Here is a 25,273-nt window from a genome sequence, read left to right as displayed (position 1 = left end):
AATTAGGCTTGCTTTGAGGACTTTCAACAATGGTGCTATCGACAATTGCAGCGCTGGTATGGATCCAGGTTTCCTGCTTGTGCTCGGTGGATCTGTATCTATCTGTACTAAATTCCTTCCAGGTTTCCCCCTCATCAGAGGATATAAGGGATATTGTCTAACATATGTTTATGGAAAAATACTAGATACAATTTCAGAGGGTCCACACATGCAGCAAGATTGTGATGGACTGTAGTCTATTACGATGCACACTTTAAACTTAAAATAAAGATCATAAACTCCTGTTTTGTTCTTTTTAATTAGAGCTTGCTGAGGCAAACATTGCTACTATTACTCATAAGGCCAATTAGGGATTTGAGCAAAGCCCTTACCATAGATTCTGCATGTAATTTGTCCCTATTTGTACTACAGACATTAATGGTACCTCAAATCATGTGGCTTGTTAAGGAGAGGTGTGCTATTATTTTAAGCAATTGCATTTAAGATTTTCACCAAGCAAATGAAAAAGCAGCCGAACACTCCCATAGACTTATAGACGGAAGAGGGAGTCTGCCACACTCTAAAAACTATTATTATGATTTATTTAATATTTTTGGTGAAACATTTTTACACAAAAAAAATGTTAGTACATTTTACAGCAGTGAAATCAATTACATACACAGTATGAACTGAGTAAATGTAAGTAAAATTTTGGGGGGAAAACATTTAAAAAACAATATTTATAAGTAATATTAAGTGTTTTTATTTATGAGTAATATACACTTTTATTGTATAACTTTAATTTCCTTTAAACCTTTGTAAAATACTCCACACAACCATACTTTGTATAACATTGGCCTTTATTTTCGATGAGTAACATTACAGTAATACAGCAAATATTACTGTTTTGACATTTATACAATACTGCCAACATTTAAACTCATGACAAACATTTTAGAAGTAAAAAAAATAATATTTAAAAGTAATTCAAGTTTAATCAACTGGTCTTTTATCCATTTCCACTGTATCAGTGAAAATCAATAAAAAAATCAATAAAAATTACACTTGACTAGAATTTGGAACGGCAGTGTAAATAAAAAATAAATACAAAAAGAATAAATAATATAATGTATAATGAATAAAATGTAAAGAAAATATTTTAAATAATAATAAAATAAATGTCACATCGAGAAATATGCTGTAAAATCTAAATTGAGATGTGCAATTATTTATTAATTTATTCATTCATTCATTTTACTTCAAGGGTTGGGGTTGGGCTTGACCTGGGGTTGAGACTTGAGTAACATTCCTTTGGTGAAGTGGTAAAATATACTATATAATATAATGTATTATGTAAATGCTACTTGCACATTTGTTTAATTATGTAAATACATATTTTATAATGACTGTTAATTGATATTTTTGCTGTCAAAGGTTATGATATCTAAGCAGGAGGATATGTCTACCCTCTATAAAACACCCCCCTAATGCAGGACCAACAAAATATGTTGACCCAGGAGCATGTGTCCTACTTGGCAAAACCACTAGCAACAAATTCTATTGGCATCTGTGAACTGGTTTTCACCAGTAATCCTCCAGTGGTGATCACATGAGTCAGGGATTCCACTGAGCTCAGGCATTAGTGCTAACGCTGTTCGGATTACTCAAGACGGTGAGATGATTAAAGTGTTTGGAGAGAAACTGTATATAGTGTAGATTTTTCTGAATTGCATGGCTCAATTTAAGCTTTTCCTTTGACCATCATGTTAGACTATAATGGTCCTACAATTTCTAAGCAGCCTTTCCGAGCTAAATGCAATTTTTATTGAATCAAGACTTCAGGAAACGAACATAGTAATCTGCGGCGATGCTGTTATTTATCCTGAGACCACAGTGATCTAACCTAAACAGTCCCCGGGATGGAGGAAAAGAAGCAGGCGAGGGCACATTGGTTTTCTTTTGGGATGTCGGTGTGAAGAGGGTAGAAGTTTAATGAGGGTCAGGCAATCTCAGGATCATAAGGTGGAGAAGCGGTCCTGCTGTAATTGGCCTATCCTAGATCCTGTGTCATCTGTATACTGCTAGACTCTCTGTGTAATGACTGTACCGTTCTGCAAAGGATAAGCAAACATGGAGGGTGTTGTTTCTGTTTACCTCCATTAGTCATGCAGTTTAAATGCAATTTGAGTACATTTATACCTGGATTCTGTTTCAGCTTTCCCTCAGTTTAGGTAGCTAAAAAAAAGAAGAAAGTCCTGTCATCATTTACACTACAATTTTGAAAGAAGTCACTTATGCTCAAGACTATTTAATATAGTAAAACAGTAATATTGTAAAATGTTATTATACAGTATTGTTCAAAATAATAGCAGTACAATGTGACTAACCAGAATAATCAAGGTTTTTCGTATATTTTTTTATTGCTACGTGGCAAACAAGTTACCAGTAGGTTCAGTAGATTCTCAGAAAACAAATGAGACCCAGCATTCATGATATGCACGCTCTTAAGGCTGTGCAATTGGGCAATTAGTTGAATTAGTTGAAAGGGGTGTGTTCAAAAAAATAGCAGTGTGGCATTCAATCACTGAGGTCATCAATTTTGTGAAGAAACAGGTGTGAATCAGGTGGCCCCTATTTAAGGATGAAGCCAACACTTGTTGAACATGCATTTGAAAGCTGAGGAAAATGGGTCGTTCAAGACATTGTTCAGAAGAACAGCGTACTTTGATTAAAAAGTTGATTAGAGAGGGGAAAACCTATAAAGAGGTGCAAAAAATGATAGGCTGTTCAGCTAAAATGATCTCCAATGCCTTAAAATGGAGAGCGAAACCAGAGAGACGTGGAAGAAAACGGAAGACAACCATCAAAATGGATAGAAGAATAACCAGAATGGCAAAGGCTCAGCCAATGATCACCTCCAGGATGATCAAAGACAGTCTGGAGTTACCTGTAAGTACTGTGACAGTTAGAAGACGTCTGTGTGAAGCTAATCTGTTTTCAAGAATCCCCCGCAAAGTCCCTCTGTTAAAAAAAAGGCATGTGCAGAAGAGGTTACAATTTGCCAAAGAACACATCAACTGGCCTAAAGAGAAATGGAGGAACATTTTGTGGACTGATGAGAGTAAAATTGTTCTTTTTTGGGTCCAAGGGCCACAGGCAGTTTGTGAGACGACCCCCAAACTCTGAATTCAAGCCACAGTACACAGTGAAGACAGTGAAGCATGGAGGTGCAAGCATCATGATATGGGCATGTTTCTCCTACTATGGTGTTGGGCCTATTTATCGCATACCAGGGATCATGGATCAGTTTGCATATGTTAAAATACTTGAAGAGGTCATGTTGCCCTATGCTGAAGAGGACATGCCCTTGAAACGGTTGTTTCAACAAGACAATGACCCAAAACACACTAGTAAACGGGCAAAGTCTTGGTTCCAAACCAACAAAATTAATGTTATGGAGTGGCCAGCCCAATCTCCAGACCTTAATCCAATTGAGAACTTGTGGGGTGATATCAAAAATGCTGTTTCTGAAGCAAAACCAAGAAATGTGAATGAATTGTGGAATGTTGTAAAAGAATCATGGAGTGGAATAACAGCTGAGAGGTGCCACAAGTTGGTTGACTCCATGCCACACAGATGTCAAGCAGTTTTAAAAAACTGTGGTCATACAACTAAATATTAGTTTAGTGATTCACAGGATTGCTAAATCCCAGAAAGAAAAAAAAATGTTTGTACAAAATAGTTTTGAGTTTGTACAGTCAAAGGTAGACACTGCTATTTTGAACACACCCCTTTCAACTAATTGCCCAATTGCACAGCCTTAAGAGCGTGCATATCATGAATGCTGGGTCTTGTTTGTTTTCTGACAATCTACTGAACCTACTGGTAACTTGTTTGCCACGTAGCAATAAAAAATATACTAAAAACCTTGATTATTCTGGTTAGTCACATTGTACTGCTATTATTTTGAACAAGACTGTACATATAACTGTCAAGAATATTACACATATATTTTTGAAAGAACTAAGAACTAAAAAAGTTACACAGTGTAGCTTTAAAAGGGGCAGAGGTTTAAGCTGGTACAGAGCATCTGTCTTTTATAAATATGATACAACTAAATATTAAAAAGAGTCTTTAGTTATCATATTGATAAAAGACAGAAAACAGGGGAGCTTGTGGAGGTGTGCAGTGAGCAAAGCTAAAGAAGTGAGCATTTCTTTCATGAGAGATATTTCAAAAACATTGCAGTGCAGTGTGTGATTTTTAGCGGCATCTAGCGGTGAGGTTGTGCGTTGCATCCCCCCTCCCTTTTGGAGCACAGATAAGCTACGGGGGCCGACACAGGACAAAAATGTCACCGTCAGCGGGAGCAGAGAGTGACTAGCGCTCTGTAGGGAAGTTTATTCGTTTAGGGTTACTGTAGAAACACGACGACGCAAAATGGCGATTTCACTGTAAGAGGACCCGCTGTGTATGACAATAGAAATGGCTCGTTCTAAGGTAATAAAAACATAATTGTATTTTATGCAAAATTCTACACCATAAATAGGCTACACTGAACCTTTAAATGTCTTAATTATTCCCAACTTTTGACTGAAGGTGCATATTTAAAACGTGTGGCTGTGTTTCAGTAGTTTTGGACCCCATTGGCTTGTATTATATTAGGTAAATAGTTAAAGTACTCTTAGTTCCAAATATCTTATTTTGTTTTTAACACAAGAAAGAAAAAAATCATGCCGTTTGTAACAACATTGAGGGTAACATGAGGTAAATTCAATAATAAGCATTAAAACACAAAATGTTCAAGTGCCATTTGTAGAAATGAAACCAGACATAGAAAAATATTTCTGTCTTGACTCAGATAGCCCACAGACAGGTACATTTTGCAGCTGCCACGCTCACTCAGTATCGACTGGCCCAGTGACAAGCGGAGGTCTAGATGTTAAAAATTGAGCTATTATATCCCCCACCAAGACTCACAGAGAAAAGTGTCCAAATTGATTTTAATGGATAGAGCAAATACTGAGTACGGCAAAAAGCCCCTGGCACTTCAGTCACCCCTTACCCTGAATATACAAGCATGTTGAACCCACCCTCAACAACACCTCAACCCCCAAAGGTCAAGACACTCCAGCTGCCGTTAAAGACTATAGAACTGATTTATAGATTGACAGAGAAACCTTTACCGGTTTGCCTTTCACATTTTGCTCTTGTCACACTGTAAATTTTAACACATTGAAATATCTTTTGTCTTTAAAAATTCATTCCTTCAGACTCATAAAGGCGAAATATGTAACGTTTCTCATTTATAAATGCACAAAAGCCTTCCTTTGTAGTTAACGTTTTTCTTCCAGCTATAAAAAAATTGGTGGAAGCCTGTTTCTACCTTTAAAATAAAAAGGTGAGAAGAATGTGAAATATAGTTTAAAATTAGAAACAAATTTGCAAGTGAGGGATATGAGGTCACAATTATCCTTTTATTTTAAACCACCACAGACATAGAGAGAGACATAACAGTTTAATGTTTGAATTTCTAGATTTAGACCTCAATACTGAATATGTGGTATTTATTTGTCAATTAATAATTTATTTTAAAACTTTACTTTATACATCTAAATAGTTCGTTTTACTTTGACATTAGAGACTTCTATGGGATTGGGGAAGAAAATCCCAATCATATGCTTCAATTTGATTTTTACAGCCCAGCAGAAAGAGAACGAATCAACAGGGGGTGAACTCTTTGTGAAGGCACTGTATTTCAATCTTGAAAATCAGGGCTGTCCATCACTGGGACTGAAATCAGGCCAGCTTAATGGCAAAGACATAAATCAGACGAGCAATCAGCATTTAATCTGAAACAATATGTGGTATGACATTCATTACATGCACCTGTTTTCCATATCATGTATAAATAGAGCATTTTCTCAGTGAAATTCAGAGCCATCTTCTTTACTGTGGTTCTAATATTGTACCTGGGTGGTTTGATTTTTATATTATTTGTGTGTAATTTTTCATGTTTTGAGTGGACTAGAATTTTCTTTTGACATTTATAGTTTTAAAACTCATATCAAAAGAAAAATCAGAAAAAAATATGTGCCAGTTTACCGTGTTCATTTTCAATATATAGATTTGGTTTGCACTTTATTTCAATAGTCCACTTTAGACATTCTGCTAACTAAATAACTTTGTTAGTATTTTAAGTTGACATACACTGTAAACCCTAATAAGTTGAGAATACTCAAATGATTTGAGGAAAGTGATTCCCTCAATTCAATTGAGTAATGGAGTCTCCTAAAACTTGAATATTTAAGTTTACTTAACTTGGTGCTCACTTTCACTGTACTTAAATTGTTAAGTTCACCAAACTTGCTACACCAGTTCAGTACACCATGCTGGGTACAACCAATCAAAACTTCCCCATTGGTCCCAACATGCATTGCAGCATGAATAAATTATGCGTCTGAATTGTGACAAATTTTCTTTGAATTCTTACTATTTGCTGTTACTTTTGCTGTTTTGTTCTGAGGTTTTTTTAGCTTGTTTTATGTTCAGAGTTGATCTGTTTATCAGATTTTTTCACCATTGTAAAAAGTTTTGTCACCATTGTAGAGAACGAAAAATTCGTTCTCTTGTTGCTAGACAGAACTCCTTGCATGGCCAATCACATCAAAGCAAGACCAGAGTGATCTATTTTAATTACTTATGATTTTGAGTTCATACAACTTGAAATCTTAAGTTTATGCATTTTGTAGGTTAATAAGTTATACTAACTTATATGACTGAGTTTTTAGACTAAACTAGTAATATTTAGTCAAGTTTACTTGATTTGTTTAAGTAAAGACAACATTAGGGTTTACAGTGTACAAAGTTACTTTTATCAGTAGAATGTCTGTTGGGCGACCATCAACATAAATTGTTAGCAGATAATAAACAGACAGTCTATGACTGGCTGACATGCAGATGCAAAGTTACAAATAACTAAATAAAGTGTTACCTTGATTTTTCACAGGTGATTTAGCCCTCTGTGTTGTGTGTTTTAGGGTTGAAGGAAATGTCTGTAAACTTAAAGGGATAGTCTCCAAGTAGCACACATAACAGTTTGTTAAATGACAAAGGTTTATATTATTTCCTGCCAATGTTGTCATAAAATACAACAGTAGATACATATGTCGATCCCTTTTGACGGTTTAAAATCTAAATTAGCCTATATTTCACATAACTCAGAAGCTAACTACGTTTACTACTACTGTTTAGTTGCTTACAGATCGCTCACTCGAGCCTTGTAGCTAACGTCCCCTTCTCCACCATCTAAGTTGAAACGATAGTGATTTGACAAGGCTTCTAGTCAATTTGTTAAATAAATATAGATTTTTGAGAATTGAAGTATGATTATTTTGCAGCGGGTGAGTAGTAAACATGACACTGACTATTTTGAGTGGCTTCTACATTATTTTGTTTGGCTAAATAAATCTTTCAACGTTACAAAAATCTTTCTGTAACGTTACTGTACAAACAACATATTTACACGGTACCCAGTTCAGTTCGTGATTCAAAGTTAAGAAGCTATCATTGTAAAATCATTGCCATGACAGATGGTATAGATGTGTTAGCTGTCATTGAGCAGCAGTGGAGTGACACAGCCAATCAGAGTAAACCTCTGCATTAATATTCAGGACCCTTATAAATAAGGCAAAAACAGAGCATTACGTCCTAGCGACAATTTCTAGGGTTGTAAATGGACCTGTAAAACCGTATCTGGACAATTTTTGACGTTAAATAGGCCACCTACCCTCTATTTAGATATCAGAGAACAATTTAAAATATTGTTTTAAATCATTCTAGGGCACATTTAAAGTGTTATAAAGTAAAATATCTAACTTCAGGCGGACCACCTTCCATATCTTAAGATGTCATCGTCAAGCCTGTTACGTTTTTTCCGTGAAATGAATTCGGAAGGCGGTCTGCCGGAAGCTTGATATTTTACTTTATAACTTGTTAAATGTGGATATTTTCTAACAAAAAAACACATCAATTTGCTTCAGAATGCATTTATTAACCCCCCGGGCTGAGTGGATTACTTTTATGAGCTTCAAATTTTGGTCTGCCATTACTGTCATTTTAATGCTTGGAATAGCCAGGACTTTTTTAATATAACTCTGATTTTTAAATTTATGCTGTAGATCCATAATATGGGTTTAAGTCTTAATCTTATGCCTTTGCATCATCTGATAAATTGGAATCAGCGTGTTACTTAACACAGATCACTTCAGTGTTACTTGTTGGGTCTTTTCTGTGGAGATTGCTGTGCATGTCACACCCCCTTTCCTTTTATTGTGTTGCTTGCTGTGTGTACTGATGTTAGAGCTAATGTTGCATTTAAAAAGTGTCTTTTAAAAACTTACTATTGCAGTTAACCAGATTTTAGTTTCCCATTCTTTTGGTTTTGTTCAAGCTGATGGATGGTAACCTCATGGGGATTGTATAATGCTTCTTCTAGACACACAGAGAATAATGAAGCCATTAACTGGGAATCTTGTGCTGTTGTTTTTGCTACCTATATCCTAGGTACTGTCATGCAAATAATATTTTAGTGACTGAAATGGTCTAGGAACAACTTCTTATATGGTTGAAAGACTCATTTTCACCCAAACTACACAAGTAGAAACTTTACACAATGTTGAGTTCGGTGGAACTAACCCATTAAATCCAATGTGTGACAGGTTTACAACAAGATCACACTGTTCAAGTGTGAGGTCAAGATGGTATAAGGTCTAAATTGTAAAAAAAAAAAAAAAAAAAGAACAACAACAACAAAAACACTTTTGTAATGCGTTTCCTTTAAATCACACCACGCTTTTGTAAAAAAGAAAAAACTCTGAGAGTGAGAGGAAGTATGCTGCCCTGAAAAATGTACTTTTAGTTTGACAAGCTAAAATCTAACAAATATGCATTACAAAGCATGTTCCCTTACAGATCCTGGGATGCTTCCTAGTTTAGTTTGTTTCCCGTGTGACGTCAACTGAAATTGCCATGACTCTCACAACACATTCAATTTATTTTGAACATTTTGATAAAAAGTACCTAAAAATCTCGTCTTATTCAAAAGGTTTGCATAAGAAATCTATTCCTTTTGTGAATGCAAGATTTGGATATTCAAAGCTGCAATTTAGTGTGATTACTGTAATTGCATTGGGTGTCATTGAGCACAATGTTAAAAATGGCATCATCTCGAGCACAGTGGAGGAATGACGAAGATAATAGTGATATATAGATTCAAACTGATTCAGCAAGATACAATGAGAACTGCTCATTTAAATTGAGACATATATTATTTGAAATGCAATTCAAGAGGGAAATACAACAGCATGAAAAGTTCCTGTTTTGAGTGATTACATTGTAGCACAACCCAAAGCAAACTGCCTGCCTGGAGAAACGACTCACTCATCAGCGAATCATGCTGCTTAATGGCATATACAGTAGGAGCAGTGTTGGGAAGCTACTTGAAATGTGGGTCAGAGTTAAACTAACTTTTAAGTTAGCAACACTACAAGCTACTAACAAAATGCAACAAACAATGAATACAAATTGTCCTTTCACTTCATGGACAAACTCAGTTTAAACATTCTTCAAAATATCTTTTGTGTTTCACACTGTGAACCCAAATGCTTAAAATAAGTAATTAATTTGAGTACGGTAAACTCAAATTAAACAAAGGAGCTCAATCTAATTAACTTTTATGAGTATTTAGAAAAAAGTGAAAAAATGTCCTCAAGTTCATCAAGGTGATGAGTGGACAGTGGAGCATGAGCTTGGTTTGAGAACATATATTAAATATTCTATATTGTCATAATCAATCCCCATTTGCTGCTTGGTATCAAAGCATTATGTTACCAAATAGATCATTCAGCTTAGCTAAGTTTCCACTGCTTCAAAATATAAGATTACATTATATGTTTAAGGTAAATTAATTCCTTACCGTACTCAAATATTTAAAGTTAAGAGTACAACAAGGGACTTTCATTTAATAACTGACAGGAAGAAGGTTTTCATTACAAGGAAGTGAACTGACTTGAGTACTACCAAATTTCCTTTTAATGCTCCCAAAAGTGTCCCCACATCCTTCACACATACAAAGCGTGTTTAACAGGGTGCAAGAGTTGAGCGACAGTCAGCATCTCCTCTCTGACCTTTTACAGATAAGAAATTTGCTTTGCCTTTGCTGAGTGGAAGCTGAGAAGTGAAGCTTGTCCAGGTTTCCCTTCACAGGAAAGGACAAAATGTCACAGGTCGCAATGACTCGGCTCTCACTCTCACAGCATTTCAGTCCCTGGTCAGAGTCTGGTGGCTGTTTGATAAACTAATATGACATTTCTTTGGATCTCTGCAACAGATATAAACCAGCTGTGTCTATTATCTAAAGGTGTTATTATCTCTCAAAATACATGTTGTTTTCTCAAGTTTATAATGAAGTGGGTTAAAAGGTGCAAAGTTAACAATACTTGAAAGTATTTCTTCTAGAGTGTCTCTGATCTAACCATCTGCAGTAAACCACAAATTATTCAGACCCCAGATTAAAAAATTCTAGTGGGTGCAGGACACTAGTTCATTTATGTTAGTGATGATAGTAAAATAAAGTAAAATGTGACATATTATACCCAAACATTCTTCATATATTAAAATAGATACAAATTTGGGACCAACATTATACAGACACTTTGACCTGACCATGTTTTGCTGAAGTGTTTTTTCTTTAAAGGTGTCCTAGAATGAAAAATTTAATTAACCTTGCAGTACATGGACATCACATACTGTGAGTCTCAAACACCATTGCCTCCTCCTTCATATGTAAATCTCATGAATGAAAAACACCACAGAAAAATAAGTGATTCTCAACATAACGCCAGCCGTGACGCAATCGTTGGGGATCATTTATATGTACGCCCCCAACATTTGCATCTGTCCAAACATGTGCATTGTCAGGTGGAACTGATGGAGCCGAATCATCGGGACTGCAGGTAAACAAGACACTCGAGGATAGTGAAAACAGCAGCTCGGACACACGTCATGTTCCAGGCTGTGCAGAGGACGTGAGGACTTTTCTGCCCTTCCCACAGATAAAAAATGTCAAAAGTCATGGTTGATGTTTATTATAATCAGATACCACTATTTAGATACCACTACCACTAATCAGATATTAACTATTTAATTCAAGATTGTTCGTTTGTTCGGCCCATTTCAAGAAAGCTTCGCTCAGCAAGCAAGTGAAAAGAAAGTGGCAATTACAACTGTATTCCTGCAAGCAGTAAGTAGCGATTTTATCCACTTACTGACTGTTTAAACAATTTCTGATTACATTGAAAGTTTTTTAGAGAGACAGCATTTATAGATAATGCAAGATACCACACCACACCAAGTACCATACAAAACTAAATAGTGTGTCTAATGACAAAGGTTAATATTATTTTGTATTACAAAATACAACTGTAGATACTTTGCTTACAGATTTTTCACTCGATCCTTCCAGCAAACATCACCTTTTCCACCATATAAGTTAGTATAAACGATAATCCAAACAATAGTCATTTGACAAGGCTATTCATTTTGTAAAAATGTATATATATTTATATTTTTGAGAACTTAAGTATGATTTTTTTGGATGCTTGTATTTCAGAGATCATCATAGTCACAGCGTAGCCTACAATATGACTAATATTATATAAACATGCAATATTGCTGACGAAAAAAGAAGAGTCTAAAATCACTGGTTTTGGTTTGGGAAAGAAGAGCGTTCATGCGGTTGCCAGATTTCAGTAATTTAACCCCCCCAAACAGAGCTTTTCTCTGAAAAAAACATGTATTTTTGTCCAGTAAACATGTACAATCTGGCACCATATGCACGCAAGGTCTTTCTTGCACACGGATGATCTGAAAACACCAATAAACAAGTAGGCTGAATTTTAGCCATCTTCATTTGAGATGTTCTGCTTAAAGTGTCATTCAGTCGGTCTGTGTTCTGTCAGGACGGTCAGGACTCACAAGCTGCTTTGCTGAACAGCTGAACTGCTGTGCTGTGAGCAGCTGAAATAAGCCAATCAGAGCAGAGCTCAACATTAATATTCATGACTCTTCCAAATAAGGCAAAAACAGAGCATTACATCCTAGGGACAATTTATAGGGTAGTATATAGACCTGTAAAACTGTATCTGGAAAATTGTTGCCCTTAAATAAGCCACATACCGTCTATGTAGATATCAGAGAACAATTTAACATTGTTTCAACTCATTCTAGGGCACCTTTAATTGCTAATGTGACCAAAGTCACATTAGCACAATTACATTACACCACACACATTACACCACACACTGAACACAATTAAGTATTGGTTGGTAATTGGTCGAGCTAAGGTATTATCTAATGGTGTACTTCAATTTAACAGCTTATTGGTTGATTGTAATCCATTACAGTTATCTGAAATAACCAAGAATTTGTTCAGATACAGTTTAACTCTGAGTTCTTGTCATATTTTATTACTATTTTCTAAACTAGAGTCTGAATACATTTTGGTTTGACTGTATATACAGTATGACCACCCTGTGCTAATATAATGTCACAATTCGCAAACTTTCGAGAAATATGATAGGGGTAAAGGCAGGAATAAATATGGATGTCTAACCAGGATCTCTCTTCTTCTTGTTCACTATAGAGGTCAGTAGGGCGAGAAGCACAAAGGGCCTCGTGGTGGGTGCATTTAGTGGTTTCCATGGAATAGGGACCTCTTTGTGATTGTTAATAAAATGTTGAATACACTATACCTCATTTTTCATTTTCTCATTTTCTATATGCCTACAGGTCGTCAGCCGTAATTGATCAGTGTTTGAGCACAACAGCAGATGGGCAGTGCAGAACTGGTTGCATTGCATTCGATTAAGAAGGATCGTCGATGTATGGTGTGGTCAGGGGAGAATATGTCTTGCACAGCACTCTTCTGTTAGCAATGCAGATGTGTGTCACATAGAATGCTGTGAATTCTGTTTTGTGCAATATGCGTTTTCAACATAAAAACACGTATAGATAAATAAGAGAAGCAATATAAATCACTCTAAATGTTTTGAAATGATATTTAGTTCCCCAAAATGAGGCAAATCTCATCAGTATCTTTGAATAATTCTCTAGATTCCACATCAAATGAGCCTTCCACCGAGATGCTGCTAAAGAATTCAACGCACATAAAAAGGCAGAGACTGCAGTAACATGCTAATGTGCCAACAGGATTGATGCGAGTCTGTTTTGTGAGTCTGACAGCTGTTTAGGCAGGTTGCATAGCGTAATAGTCTAGTGAGGAATCAGTTAGGCCATAAACAACACAGAGAAACTTAGAGTCAACATGACGCATTCACATCTCATTTTACTTATGTTATTTGATGTATTCCTAAGTGAAACAGGAAAAACATGTAAATGTGAAAAAGGGGTGTGTGCCTACCGGAATGGACCAGTGCAAGGAGGTCTAATTTACCTGGAGATCTATTCATCTCTATGGAAGCCTTTTGGCTGCCGCATGCAGTACAGAAAAACACAGGTCTGGATAAAGAAAACAGATCACTGGTGAAACAACAATAATATAATACTTTTTCTTTAAAAAAACAGACTTTTTCCTTTTCCTCAGATACACAACATGTTATATGTCCTGTATTGTTTGATCTCAAATATTACTAATGGTAATGGGTGATGGTGAATGATATTCAGAATTCTTAAAACTGCAATGTAAAATGCTTTCTGTTAGATTTTGGAATATGCAGGCCAGAGAGAGAGAGAGAGAGAAAAAAAAAACATTTATGTTGGAAAAATTCTTGAAGAGGAGACACTGATAATACTTTGAATAAGAAGGATCTACATTTTTAATTCTCCTATTTTATTTTTTATTTTCATTATTTCTTATATTTGTGTACACCGATCAGGCATAACATCATGACCACTGAGAGGTGAGGTGAATAACACTGATTATCTCTTCATCACAGCACCTGTTATATACCTGGATAATTTAGGCAGCAAGTGAACGCTTTGCCCTCAAAGTTGATGTGTTAGAAGCAGGGAAAATGACCTAGCGTAAGGATTTGAGTGAGTTTGACAAGGGCCAAATTGTGATGGCTAGATGACCCGGTCAGAGCATCTCAAAAGCTGCAGCTCTTGTGGGGTGTTCCCGGTCTGCTGTGGTCAGTATCTATCAAAAGTGGTCCAAGGAAGAAACAGTGGTGAACCGGCATCAGGGTCATGGCTCATCCAAGGCTCAATGATGCAGCTCATCTGTTTGATTGGACCACACAGGCCTGCCTTCGCTCCACCTGTGTGGTTCAATCAAACAAACAAGCTGCTGTAGCTCAAATTGCTCAAGAAGTTAATGCTGGTTCTGATAGAAAGGTGTCAGAATACACAGTGCATTGCAGTTTGTTGTGTATTGGGGTTGCATAGCCATAGACCAATCACGGTGCCCATGAGCATCAGAACTGGACCACGGAGCAAAGGAACAATGTGACCTGGTCTGATGAATCACACTTTCTTTTAAATCACATGGATGTCTGGGTGCATATGCGTCACTTACCTGGGGAACACACCAGGTACGCACTATGGGAAGAAGGTAAGGTGGCAGAGGCAGAGTGATTCCTTGGGTCCTGCCATCCATGTGGATGTTACTTTGACACATACCACCTACCTAAGCATTGTTGCAGACCCTGTTTACTCTTTCATGGAAACAATATTCCCTGGAGACTGTGGCCTCCTTCAGCAGGATAATGCACCCCGCCACAAAGCAAAAATGGTTCAGGAATGGTTTAAGGAGCACAACAAAATTGGTATCCAAATTCCCCAGATCTCAATTAAATGGAGCATTTGTGGGATGTGCCTAACAAACAATTACGATACATGGAGGCCCCACCTCACAACTTACAGGACTTAAAGGATTTGCTGCTAACATCTCAGTGCCAGATACCACAGCACACCTTCCCCCTGAAGTGGAGTGAACATTCTGACGGACGATGACGATGACGGACAGATGATAAACAGTCACGTAATCATCCACGTCATCAAATGGGCTTGGATTATATTTGTTCAAATCCTAAACGGAGAGCTTGTTTGTATCTGCATTCACCTTCACAATTTCTCTCAGAAATGATGATCATTTTGGGTAAGTACTCTGTGTATCATTAAATTATTTTATTTTTTTACAACACCAGCAAAGATCGTTTATTCCAGCCTGATTTCAGCGCGCGTGCAGACTGGGTTGCCAAGTTTTTACAACAAAACCCGCCAACTACTAGCCCTAAACAATAGCTTCTCGGGGGGTGCAGGGAAAAAATGGTGTTTGGGGGGTAAAATGTGTATTATTTTGACAAGGTTGCATGCTAAAATTCGCACTCATGGGTCTATATATCACATAATAGTCGCTTCAGCCCGCGGACATAGAAAACAACCCGCAGAAAAAACGCGGACTTGGCAACACAGTGCAGTTGAACTCTGTTGACATTTGACAATGCGTCGCTTCGCTTCGCTGCTCTGATTGGTTGTAGCTCTATCCAATTAAGGTCTTTCCTGGTTGGGTTGAAACACGCCCCATAATCACAGCCCAATGGAGCAGTTTCAGACTCATATTCTCACTAAAATTGAGTATGACCACATCAGGCTAGATTATATGTGCTTGTAGGGGAGAAATTTAAAAATAAAAGGGATTGGTGAAGGTAAGGAAAACTGTAGGCCTACCTAATAAACTACAAACTAAAAATACAAATCGCTGAACGAGAATACATTTTGAAAAGAACACAGCAAATTAGAACTATCTGTAGAGTGAGTTTCTGCATTTAGTTAAAAGACTTATGACAGTTCAGGATTGTGAGATTAATGTTGTCGGCCTGCTTTCATTGCAGGCCCATCTGCTAGACACCATTGGCTTATAAGAAGAAAATTATTGTTAAAAGGCTTTCCTTTTTACTCTAAAGACAATGAATGTCAGTAAATATTTAAATGTGAGTGCAAAAAGAGTTAAACATGACTGACAGACAAGCAGTCTTCCCTGGCAATGTCATGAGGATATTCTGAAGTGCTTTGTCAGTCTCACAAAGGAGCACCGACTGCATTGCCTTTCTGTTGTCCCATATCATTATGCCCTATACACTGCACTTTGGAAATGTCATTGTGTATGTAAATATGCACACCATTACTTGGAAAATCAATGCTGTTTCAGTAAAAGGCACGGTAACAGTGTACCATTAAGGTGATTATTTCTGTGCTCCTGATCACATGACTCAAGGGAAAATGTTTGCAGTTTCGTTCATTTAAAAACAAAATTGTGATGGCTCAGCCTTGATAAGTGACATGTCCATAAAAGCTTTCTGAATATGATCGCCTAGTATATAAGAATAACACTGTTGAAAATATAGCTGATCTAGTCTTTCACTTTTAGTATTAAAGGGAATTAAGTTTTTCGTACACAAAAGTGCATGACATGATGCTATTGTAAACGCTCATCCATCTGAACGCCAGGCTAATGAAATGTTTAAGAATGCGAACTCTAGCTGAGTTTAAATTACTCAAAGAGCTGAAGAAGACAGCAGAGCTCAGGCTGAGAAGATGAGGGTAGAGAGAGAGAGAGGGGGGGGGGGGGGGGGGTAAACAGCCTCCCTTCAGGCTACCGTCTGTTTGGAACCAGGCGGAGGAAATTCTCGCAAAACATCAGACATTGGGATGCAGTCGACAGTGTTGTCTCTCAATGATTGAGACAGCACGAGTCAGATAGAGGAATAATTGCTGTTTTGAAATTGAATTGCGTGCCATAATAGCCAAAAATTACATAGAATAAGCACATTTTATAAGGCTATGGATATGATATGCTTTTTCCTTACACACTCTAAAACAAAGATGGTTCTTTAAAGGTTCTTTACACTGGGTTCTATTTAGAACTGTCATCCTGAAAACCCTTTGTATTCTGAAATGGTTCTTGAGTTCAGGGTTCTTTATTTGCGCAATTTTGTTTTTTAAATCTATAACGGTCAAAGCCCCCTCATTACTGATTTTCCAACACGATCATGAGAATGCGTATCAATAGTAGCCTACGAGTCGAAATCAAGGGGGTAATCTAGCGCTCGGAAAGCGTTCCACCCCTAGGGGCTGCCATTGCTAACCAAGCCATCACCTGCTGTTAGCATCCCATTGACTCCCATTCATTTCTGAGTCACTTTGACAGTGAATAACTTTACATCTGAGACGTTTAAAGACTCCATTTGTCCATTGTTTATTTCTAAAGAAACACAACAATGCATAAAAGGCTCCGTTACGTTGAATGTTACACTATCGCCCCGCAGAAGCTGTTTTTGTAAAAATAGGCTAACGATTGCGTCATAACCAACGCGACTCTGTCGCACAGTTGAGAAATTACCGTAAAGACAGGAGGAGACGCTTAGAAGCAATCTTTTACTGTCTATGAGGCAGTCGGGGGGACGTGGAGACAGAAAGTCTGATAAAGTCAAGAGTGAAGAATGGGGAGAAGCCCATAGTGAGCCAAAAGCAACGGGAGAAAATATTTAAACAACGTGATTCAGATTTCACTTTCCACAACTACTAGAAGACCTACAGCTGTCAGACAGGAGGCTCACGTCACATCTACGTCGTCAAGCTCAGTCTGAGCCTGCGCAGTTCGCTCAGCCATCAGGAAGTGAGTGCCCCTAGGTTGACTTCATTTTTTCGCCGTCGACGTCAATGGGATTGCTCTGTCCATTTCTTTTACTGTCTATGGTCGAAATGGGTCTGTCTGCGGCCTGCAAGACAGGGGCGTAACTTGAAGTCTTGCAGGTTGCAGACAAACGTGTGCGAGAGCGATTTAAAAGCATACGAAACTTCTCTAATCGCTCTCGCGGCAATTTGAAAGTAGGCGTAACTTGAAGGGGCGTAACTTGAAGTGGGCGTAACTTGAAGGGGCGTAACTTGAAGTGGGCGCAACTTGAAGTCTTGCAGGTTGCAGACAGATACTGTTGTACGAGTCTGCAATGTCGTGGAATGTCAAAATGAGTTTGGCGTGGATAGGCTACGCAGTTTTTCGCGAGCATATTATACGCACTGGCTTGCATATTGCCGCCTTCACGTGCTATCGGGAATATATCATTCCCACTTCAAGTCGTGATTACAAGCTCATCGCATTTAAATTCTGAAATGGGAGGGCGTTCGTGCAATTTTTTACCTAGGAAATTCGTATTTACGATAGCACGTGAAGGCAGCATATGACACGCTCTTGATGGGGGTGGGAGTTTCATGCGTATAATCGGGCTCAGCTACAGGGTTGCCAATTTGGCGCCGCGAGACATACGCTTTCAGGCTCTGTGTCACTCTCTCACGCTGCTCAACTTAATTTCACGCCAAATTGCCAAACCTGCTTTTGATATTAAACAAAACTAGGCCTATAGCTTTGTTTAAAATTATTATTACGTTTAAATGCGAAATTCAAACAATAAGCGCTTTGGCGGTAATGTTAAAGCCAGAGGCGTTGAAAAGCGAGTTGCAACATGCTCTCTCCCGGAGGCGCGCGCAGTCACGTGGCTCATGGAGAGCTCAATACTTCTAGCGCTGTGTCACTGCATTTGAATGGCTTAAGCGGATATACAACAGTTTCACTATCCAGATGTTTGCGGCAGGGTTTGGTAAACAGTACAGCTTAGTGTGCATTGATTGTTAAGTCAGCCATATTTACAGGGTCGTTTTATTATGGAGTGATAGCGATGCAACATTGTTAACATTAATTTTATTCTTGTATTTAGCCCTCAGGTATTCCTTATTAATTGGTCACACTCATAACCATTAATGGTCAAATGTGACCATACACCTAAGTGTTCTATATTTTAGTCCAATAATATTTATTGAATATTTTGAAGAGATCTTTTGGTACTAAATACTATTTGTGCAATAAATATTGTCAACTAATGACCACTCAAAATATATTTCTTCTAATATTTGTATTATTACAATTTGTGTAGTAACTAAGGTTAAAATAGAAAATTCCAATTCAAAGAGGTAAATTAGAGTCATTTTGTTGTTTAAAAAAAAAATGTTTATTTGTAATGCCATTACCCATAGGTGCCTTATGGCTCCTTAATAAATATACATGTATCCAGGGGCGTAGCACCAAATTTTGGGCCCTGGGTACAAACCATCTTGCTGGGCCCCCGTACCATGTATGTGTATGTATAGAAAACTGACTTCTAAGGCCCCCCCCCTGCCTCGGGCCCTGGTTACTCAGTACCCTTTATCCCCCCAGTCCCACGCCCCTGCATGTATCTAATCTAGTTGCTCAAAAAAAGTCTTGCATTTTAATACATATTTAGATATGATCAAACACTAGATTTCTTTAAATGTGAAATTTTTGAAACGTTAATAACTTATGCATCACATTAGGACTTAGTATCCTAATATTTTTAATGAATAATGATACTTATATAAGCACACACACACACACAAGTGAATATAATGAATTTAAGCAAATATAATTTGACCCAAGAAATGTTTAAAATAGTGCTAAGATAAACCATTTTTTTCTTATTAAGTACCGTAAGCTATATACTACATATGAATTGATACTAGATTAATATTGAAATAGAGACCCTCTGTAACGGGTGATCCACTGGAGGCGAGGTTGATGAACCCAAGTGCAGTTTATTAACATAAATCCAAACATAAACAAAAGACTTGGGAAAACAACATAAAACTTTACTTGACTTAACTTAACTTAAACTTGACTATACAAACAAAAACTCACCAACAGCGGGTTACAACATCAATAACTGACAAAGACTATGGCAAACATGAGGGCTTAAATACACAAGGGCTAATGACAAAACAAGGGACACCTGTGAACAACGATTAACCAATAAACCAATGACAACAAGACACAGGAACAGGAGGCAGGAACACATGAGGGCATGGAATCACATGACATTGACCACATGACAAAACCAGGAAGTGCATGACAACATGACAGTGAACATGAAAACCTAAAACATGAAACATGAAGCCTACACCAAAACACCCCCCCCCCCCACCCATTTCTTTCTTAAAATATCTACACATTTTAACTGGTTTCCTACAAATAGGCCTATGTCTTTTTCTCTTTTTTTTAAGAATGTGAGGGTGATCAGCTCTGCTCAGTTAAGGATAGGCCTACTCGTCCTCTCTTCTCCACTAAGTTACATATTGTTTATATATATATATATATTGTAAATTTATGAGCCATAGTGTTAGATATATTTATTATTATGACTTAGTGCCTAAATATACCCAGTCATGACAAACAAAAAAGCTATCTCATAAGTTTATATCATTTTTTCCTTTACCATGGTAAAGACCTCACAATAGGCCTATCTATCTTTTTAGTATTATTTTGGCCTTTGGCCAGTTAACAACTGTTGTTAGGGGACTGTCATTTTTACTCAAATTTGCCATGTCAATAAAGAATTAAGTAATTGACGCAACATGATGTTTTTTTATGCAAAAACAAGGCAACGCGACAGACAGGAGAGTAGCCTATAAAGCAATTTTACTATTATTTAAGGTTATTTAAGGTCATGGTTATTTATGGAACCTTATAAAATGAGTTCCATTTAGCAAAAGGGTTCTGCTATTGTTACAATCCAAAGAACCCTGATTTGATACCTTTTAGAACCAGTTTTACTAAAACTGAGCTGGTCACAATTTATAATTTTAAAATTGCCATTTCCAATATGATGTTGTAAATTATTTCCTTTCTCTTTGCATATGCAGAACATAAAAAAGAAAGAAAGAAAAGTATTTCATAGGCATGTTTCAATTTCCTAATAGAAAAATCTTCTAAAACTTGAATCTAAAGAGTCTCTTTTATACCCAGAGTAGTGCAATATCACACTTTGCTTACAATATTTTTAACAGTTTGGTTTCATTGGTTAGTGCAGAATAACTTACACTGCTTCAAGTCCGCATTGGTTCTTTCTTCTCATAAGCTGGTGGCACCTTATGACTTTATGAAGCTATTAATGGATGCAAAGGGATTCACACTTGACAGTTTGACATATTAATAATTCAATTACTAGAAAAGGTACCTTTCTCATCAGTGATTGGTCATACTGAGGAAGAAGAAGAAGAAATGTATCTTGTGTTTACATCATATGACCTTTCCTGTCCTATAGTTCTAATTTTCCAATCCACAAAGTAATCTGTTAGGAAAGACAAGAATCAATTTTGGTTTTAAAATAAGAGCTAAAAGTTAGTTTGAAAAATGAATCAAGAGAAGACAAAGGCTTCTAAAAATACATTTATTTTTTGAGGAAGGCAGACTCTCTTAGAGTAAAACTCAGCCCGTCCTTGTCATCATTGCAGAGTCTTTGATGGAGACAGCGTCTTTGTGATCACAGAGGATAAAGTGTGAATTATGCACATTATCTGGTATCTCTCCCTCATTAGCAGCACAACGCACAGGTAGCAGAGCACCAAACAGCATATCCAGAACACTGACTGTCATGACAATTGGGAAGATAAACAGTTCCCCTAATCAGTTTATTATTTTTTTGGTTGCTTGCATATGCTATGCATTCTACTGGACATATGCTATAATTAGATCCACAGTCATTTCTCTCTTTCATGTGACAAATGCTGTTTTTCATTGCCATTTGAAACACTCAGATGGCGGCATGAAACTATTTATTCATCTTAACCAAGCAATACTCAACTATAACTATATCTGTTATGAATTATACCACACAAATTGAAAAATAAATCAAGTTTTGGTTTGCACCCACTGGCATAAAGATCAATCTTAAATTGGCAAACCCATTCTGTTATTGCCAAAGACAACCACCAGAGGGCACTCAGTGGGACTAAGACATAGAGGGGCTTCTAATATAAAGTGTGCAATTACGTTTAACCTTTTGTACTTTTTTTTTTTTCATGTATAGGATGATCCGAAGCTATTGATATCCATTGATGTTTTTTTTTTCTTTCTTTTTCTTGTTACTAAAAATAAAATGTAGGCCTAGTTGAAGAATAATAAATATATATATATTGCACAAAATGTTAAATACATTTTATACATCATAAATGCCATATAATCTAAAGATGACCATCAAAAAGAGAGCAAGAAAAAAATAGCAAGAATTAAGCATATTATGATAATGAGCTATAACTGACTATGATGGAAAACAGAACAGGATTTCACTGTCAGTGTGTCAGTAAAAATGAGATGTTGCATGAAAATATAACCTTTTTTGCCTTCTCTATTCAGTTGCAGGAGTGGTTTGGATAGGAGTAAGCTAATGCACCTGTTGAAAGGGCTGAGATGAGACACTTTGGGCTCATGAGATATGTTTTAATCTCATATTTAGTAAGGATTTACAGTGCAATTATGTTACTGGGTGTGAAACATCTTACACTCTAATATTGTTTGCTGGTCTTGGTTTAATTTTGTCTAAGCCTGGCCAAGCTGGTCTAGTTGGTGATCTCTCAGCCTGACCAACTAAAAAAAAAAATCCCTAGACCTCTTTAAAACCAGCCAACATATCAAGCATCTTAGGATGATTTAATGTATTTTGTCAGCTGGCTGGGAGACCAGCTTGCCAATCTTGCTCAACACCAGTTTGATCAACAAACCACCTTAAGTTGAACATTATTTTCCAGCTGGGATTTAACTGGGAGACCCACTTGACCACTTAAGACATCAGAACACCAGTAAACCACCTAAAACCATCTTTAACCAGCTAGTGAAAAAAAATGCATGCATCATGATACTATCAGCGCAGTAAACACTGCTTACCTTAACAGTCCTCCCATTGAAGGGTTAAACGGATTTACCATCCACGGAGCGGGTTAGTTATTGTGGCGCAGCGCAGAGCCTCTGGACGGCGCGCTGCAGCGGACGAGCGCTCGAGCGCAACTTCAGTACTCAGTACTGAGCGCCGACAGCAGTCAGCAGTGCCAGCAAACATAAACAATGGCGGAGCGGCTGTAAACCCAGCTCAGCGGATCGAATTTGCCCCATGGACGGGCATTTCGCATACATCGACATGGAGAACCCGACCGAAAACCCCAGCAAGGCGGCGGAGTACCTGAAAGAGCTCAATAAAATCATCGAAACCCAACAGGAGTTGTTGGAGAAGCAGAAGAATCGGATTGAAGAGCTCGAACAGCAAGTGTGTGATCTTTGTCAAGAGAACGCGTGCTTGAAGGATCAGCACCAGAGGCACCTGGCCACCTGCAGACTGCTACAACAGGGCAACAGTCACCCCACGCTGGGTGCCATAAAGGAGAATGTGATCCAAGAAAAGTAAGAGTCCCACTTTTTCAAAGCTGTCACTGCTGGTTTCGCGTCTCGTTCGGGCTAGACTAACGTTATGTATGAATGGAATATCTAAACAGACTTGTCAGCTGTATATGCTGCTTTTTAAATTGTTTATTTGTGGGTCTCAACGACAACAGACTGGCTTAACGGGACGGCTTTGGGTGTGTGAGTAAATACCAACACTCAAATGTCACCGGGAGATTCATTGATATAAAACGCTTGTCTATTTTAAAGTGAATGTATGTATACTTAAAGGGAGCACAGCAGCTCACAGTCAGTTAGAAAAGATACATTAAGGGCATTTTTGAATAATAGTCTACGCTTGCGCTCCCTCATAATGCTGTCTGGCAGCTTGGACACACACCCCATGTCGACGGCGTTCAATTCTGACAGGCTTTTGACACTTGAAATTGTCTACACAGCGTCATTCTGTAAACGTTGTTCCACGTTTCAACACTATTGTTCAGACTTTTTCAGGGCTTAGTGAAATAATCATGGTTTGACAGGTTTCGAGATTTTACACTGTACCTTCGTAAGCACGGGTTAATGTCCTTATTTGCATATGTATGAGGTTAGGTAATCTTGATTGGACAAATGCAGCCCATATCTTGTTTTAATAACGGCTTGTCCATCTATGGAAATGTTGCCAAGTAGATCCGCACTGGTTGGAATACAGCAAAACTCCAGTCTCTTCATCATTTCAGCAAACTCGTTTGCCTTCGCAGCTTGACATGTTTAACCGCTTCCCTAGACTAAACAGTCAGTGAAAGTTCTGAAGAACTGTAGAAAGCTCATGCATATTTAATGTAGCAAGCTCTGATTGGGTTGCCAGTTGCTAAACAACGCTAAACCAACATTCTCTGGAGAACAAGGGGTTAACCCACGGTGTGAAGCAGTGCTAACCCCGGTTTTAAAATACATTAACCCAGGGCTAAGTGTAATGTGAAATGCCCTAACGATGTCTAGAAAAAAATGAAGGGAAGTAATTTTCCTCATCTGTGATCCGAAAAGAGATTACTTGGAGCAAGTATTTGAATGATATTTCAGCAGTAAACAACATTAAGAAAGCCACCACGTTTAGTGGGCTATGTCAAAAAAGTCCTCTTAACACTCTTATTTTTTATAAGAAAATACCAGATTTAATTAAGGGAATTGTTTGGGGAAACATCTGTTTTCCAGCTGTGATTGTTTTTTATTTGATTTCAGCCAGTATTTGTGAGACTAATGTTGACTAAAACGACAAACAATAGGCTTCGCTCTATATTCTTGTCAGTTTTTAAGGTGTTTTTGTATTATAACCTTAAAATAGGATTGCATTAATACATTTGTGAATGTTTGAGCCGTTTGGAATTCCTACACAAACCTCATTTTCAATTGTTGCGTCACAACTTCGATTGTTACTCTGAGGGAAGCACCCTAAGTATGCTAATCTGCTATTATTTTATTATGTTGACAATCAGGAGCTCACACAGCTTCTGGTGCCACCCTACATGATGGGTTTGCTGGCTTGATGCAGTGTGTTAGGATTTTCAAGTGGATTCACTGCAAGAGATAAGTGTTTATCTAGCATATTTATGGAAATTTACATGAGTGTTTGGATGAGTCAGAACATTTCTCCCCTAAGATGTGGCGTTTTTAAGCCAGAGTTGGATTTGGAATTTATCTGAATGTGAACATGCAGTTGTCACATTATCTCCTGTAATGCAAATGTACTGGCTGATCACTCACAATCTCTATATATTGTGAAATCATTTTCTATTCGGCTATAACACCTTTAAAGTAGTAGTTCACTTCAGAATGAAACATTTCCTGATAATTTCCTACATCATTCAATATGTTCATGTCTTTCTTTCTTCAGTCGAAAGAAAATTAAGGTTTTTGAGGATAACATTTCAGGATTTTTTTCTACAGTGGACTTCAATGGTTGGCTATCACCAGATCAAGGTCAATTTAAGATTG

At 37.4% G+C, this 25,273-nt stretch overlaps 1 protein-coding gene and 1 long non-coding RNA gene across 4 annotated transcripts in view; one reads left to right on the top strand and one right to left on the bottom strand.

The window, feature by feature from the left end:
- Window positions 1-1,252: 1,252 nt before the first annotated feature.
- LOC137058225 (uncharacterized) lies at window positions 1,253-22,908 on the bottom strand. The gene is made up of 3 exons (XR_010900628.1): window positions 22,790-22,908; window positions 2,179-2,214; window positions 1,253-2,090 (listed from the first exon to the last, which is right to left on the bottom strand). It is a non-coding gene; the product is annotated as an uncharacterized lncRNA (long non-coding RNA).
- The window catches only part of iqsec1b (IQ motif and Sec7 domain ArfGEF 1b), a 246,199-nt gene continuing 243,802 nt past the window's right edge, over window positions 22,877-25,273 (top strand). For all 3 annotated transcript variants that reach the window (XM_067431454.1, XM_067431453.1, XM_067431459.1), the window contains exon 1: window positions 22,877-23,299. In XM_067431454.1, the coding sequence (XP_067287555.1) occupies window positions 23,013-23,299 (287 nt within the window). In that variant the 5' untranslated portion in view covers window positions 22,877-23,012. The remainder of the gene's footprint in view (window positions 23,300-25,273) is intronic.

Source organism: Pseudorasbora parva, chromosome 22, assembly GCF_024679245.1.
Source record: "Pseudorasbora parva isolate DD20220531a chromosome 22, ASM2467924v1, whole genome shotgun sequence".
Lineage (NCBI taxonomy): Eukaryota > Metazoa > Chordata > Actinopteri > Cypriniformes > Gobionidae > Pseudorasbora > Pseudorasbora parva.
This window is presented reverse-complemented; position numbering and strand designations above follow the sequence as displayed.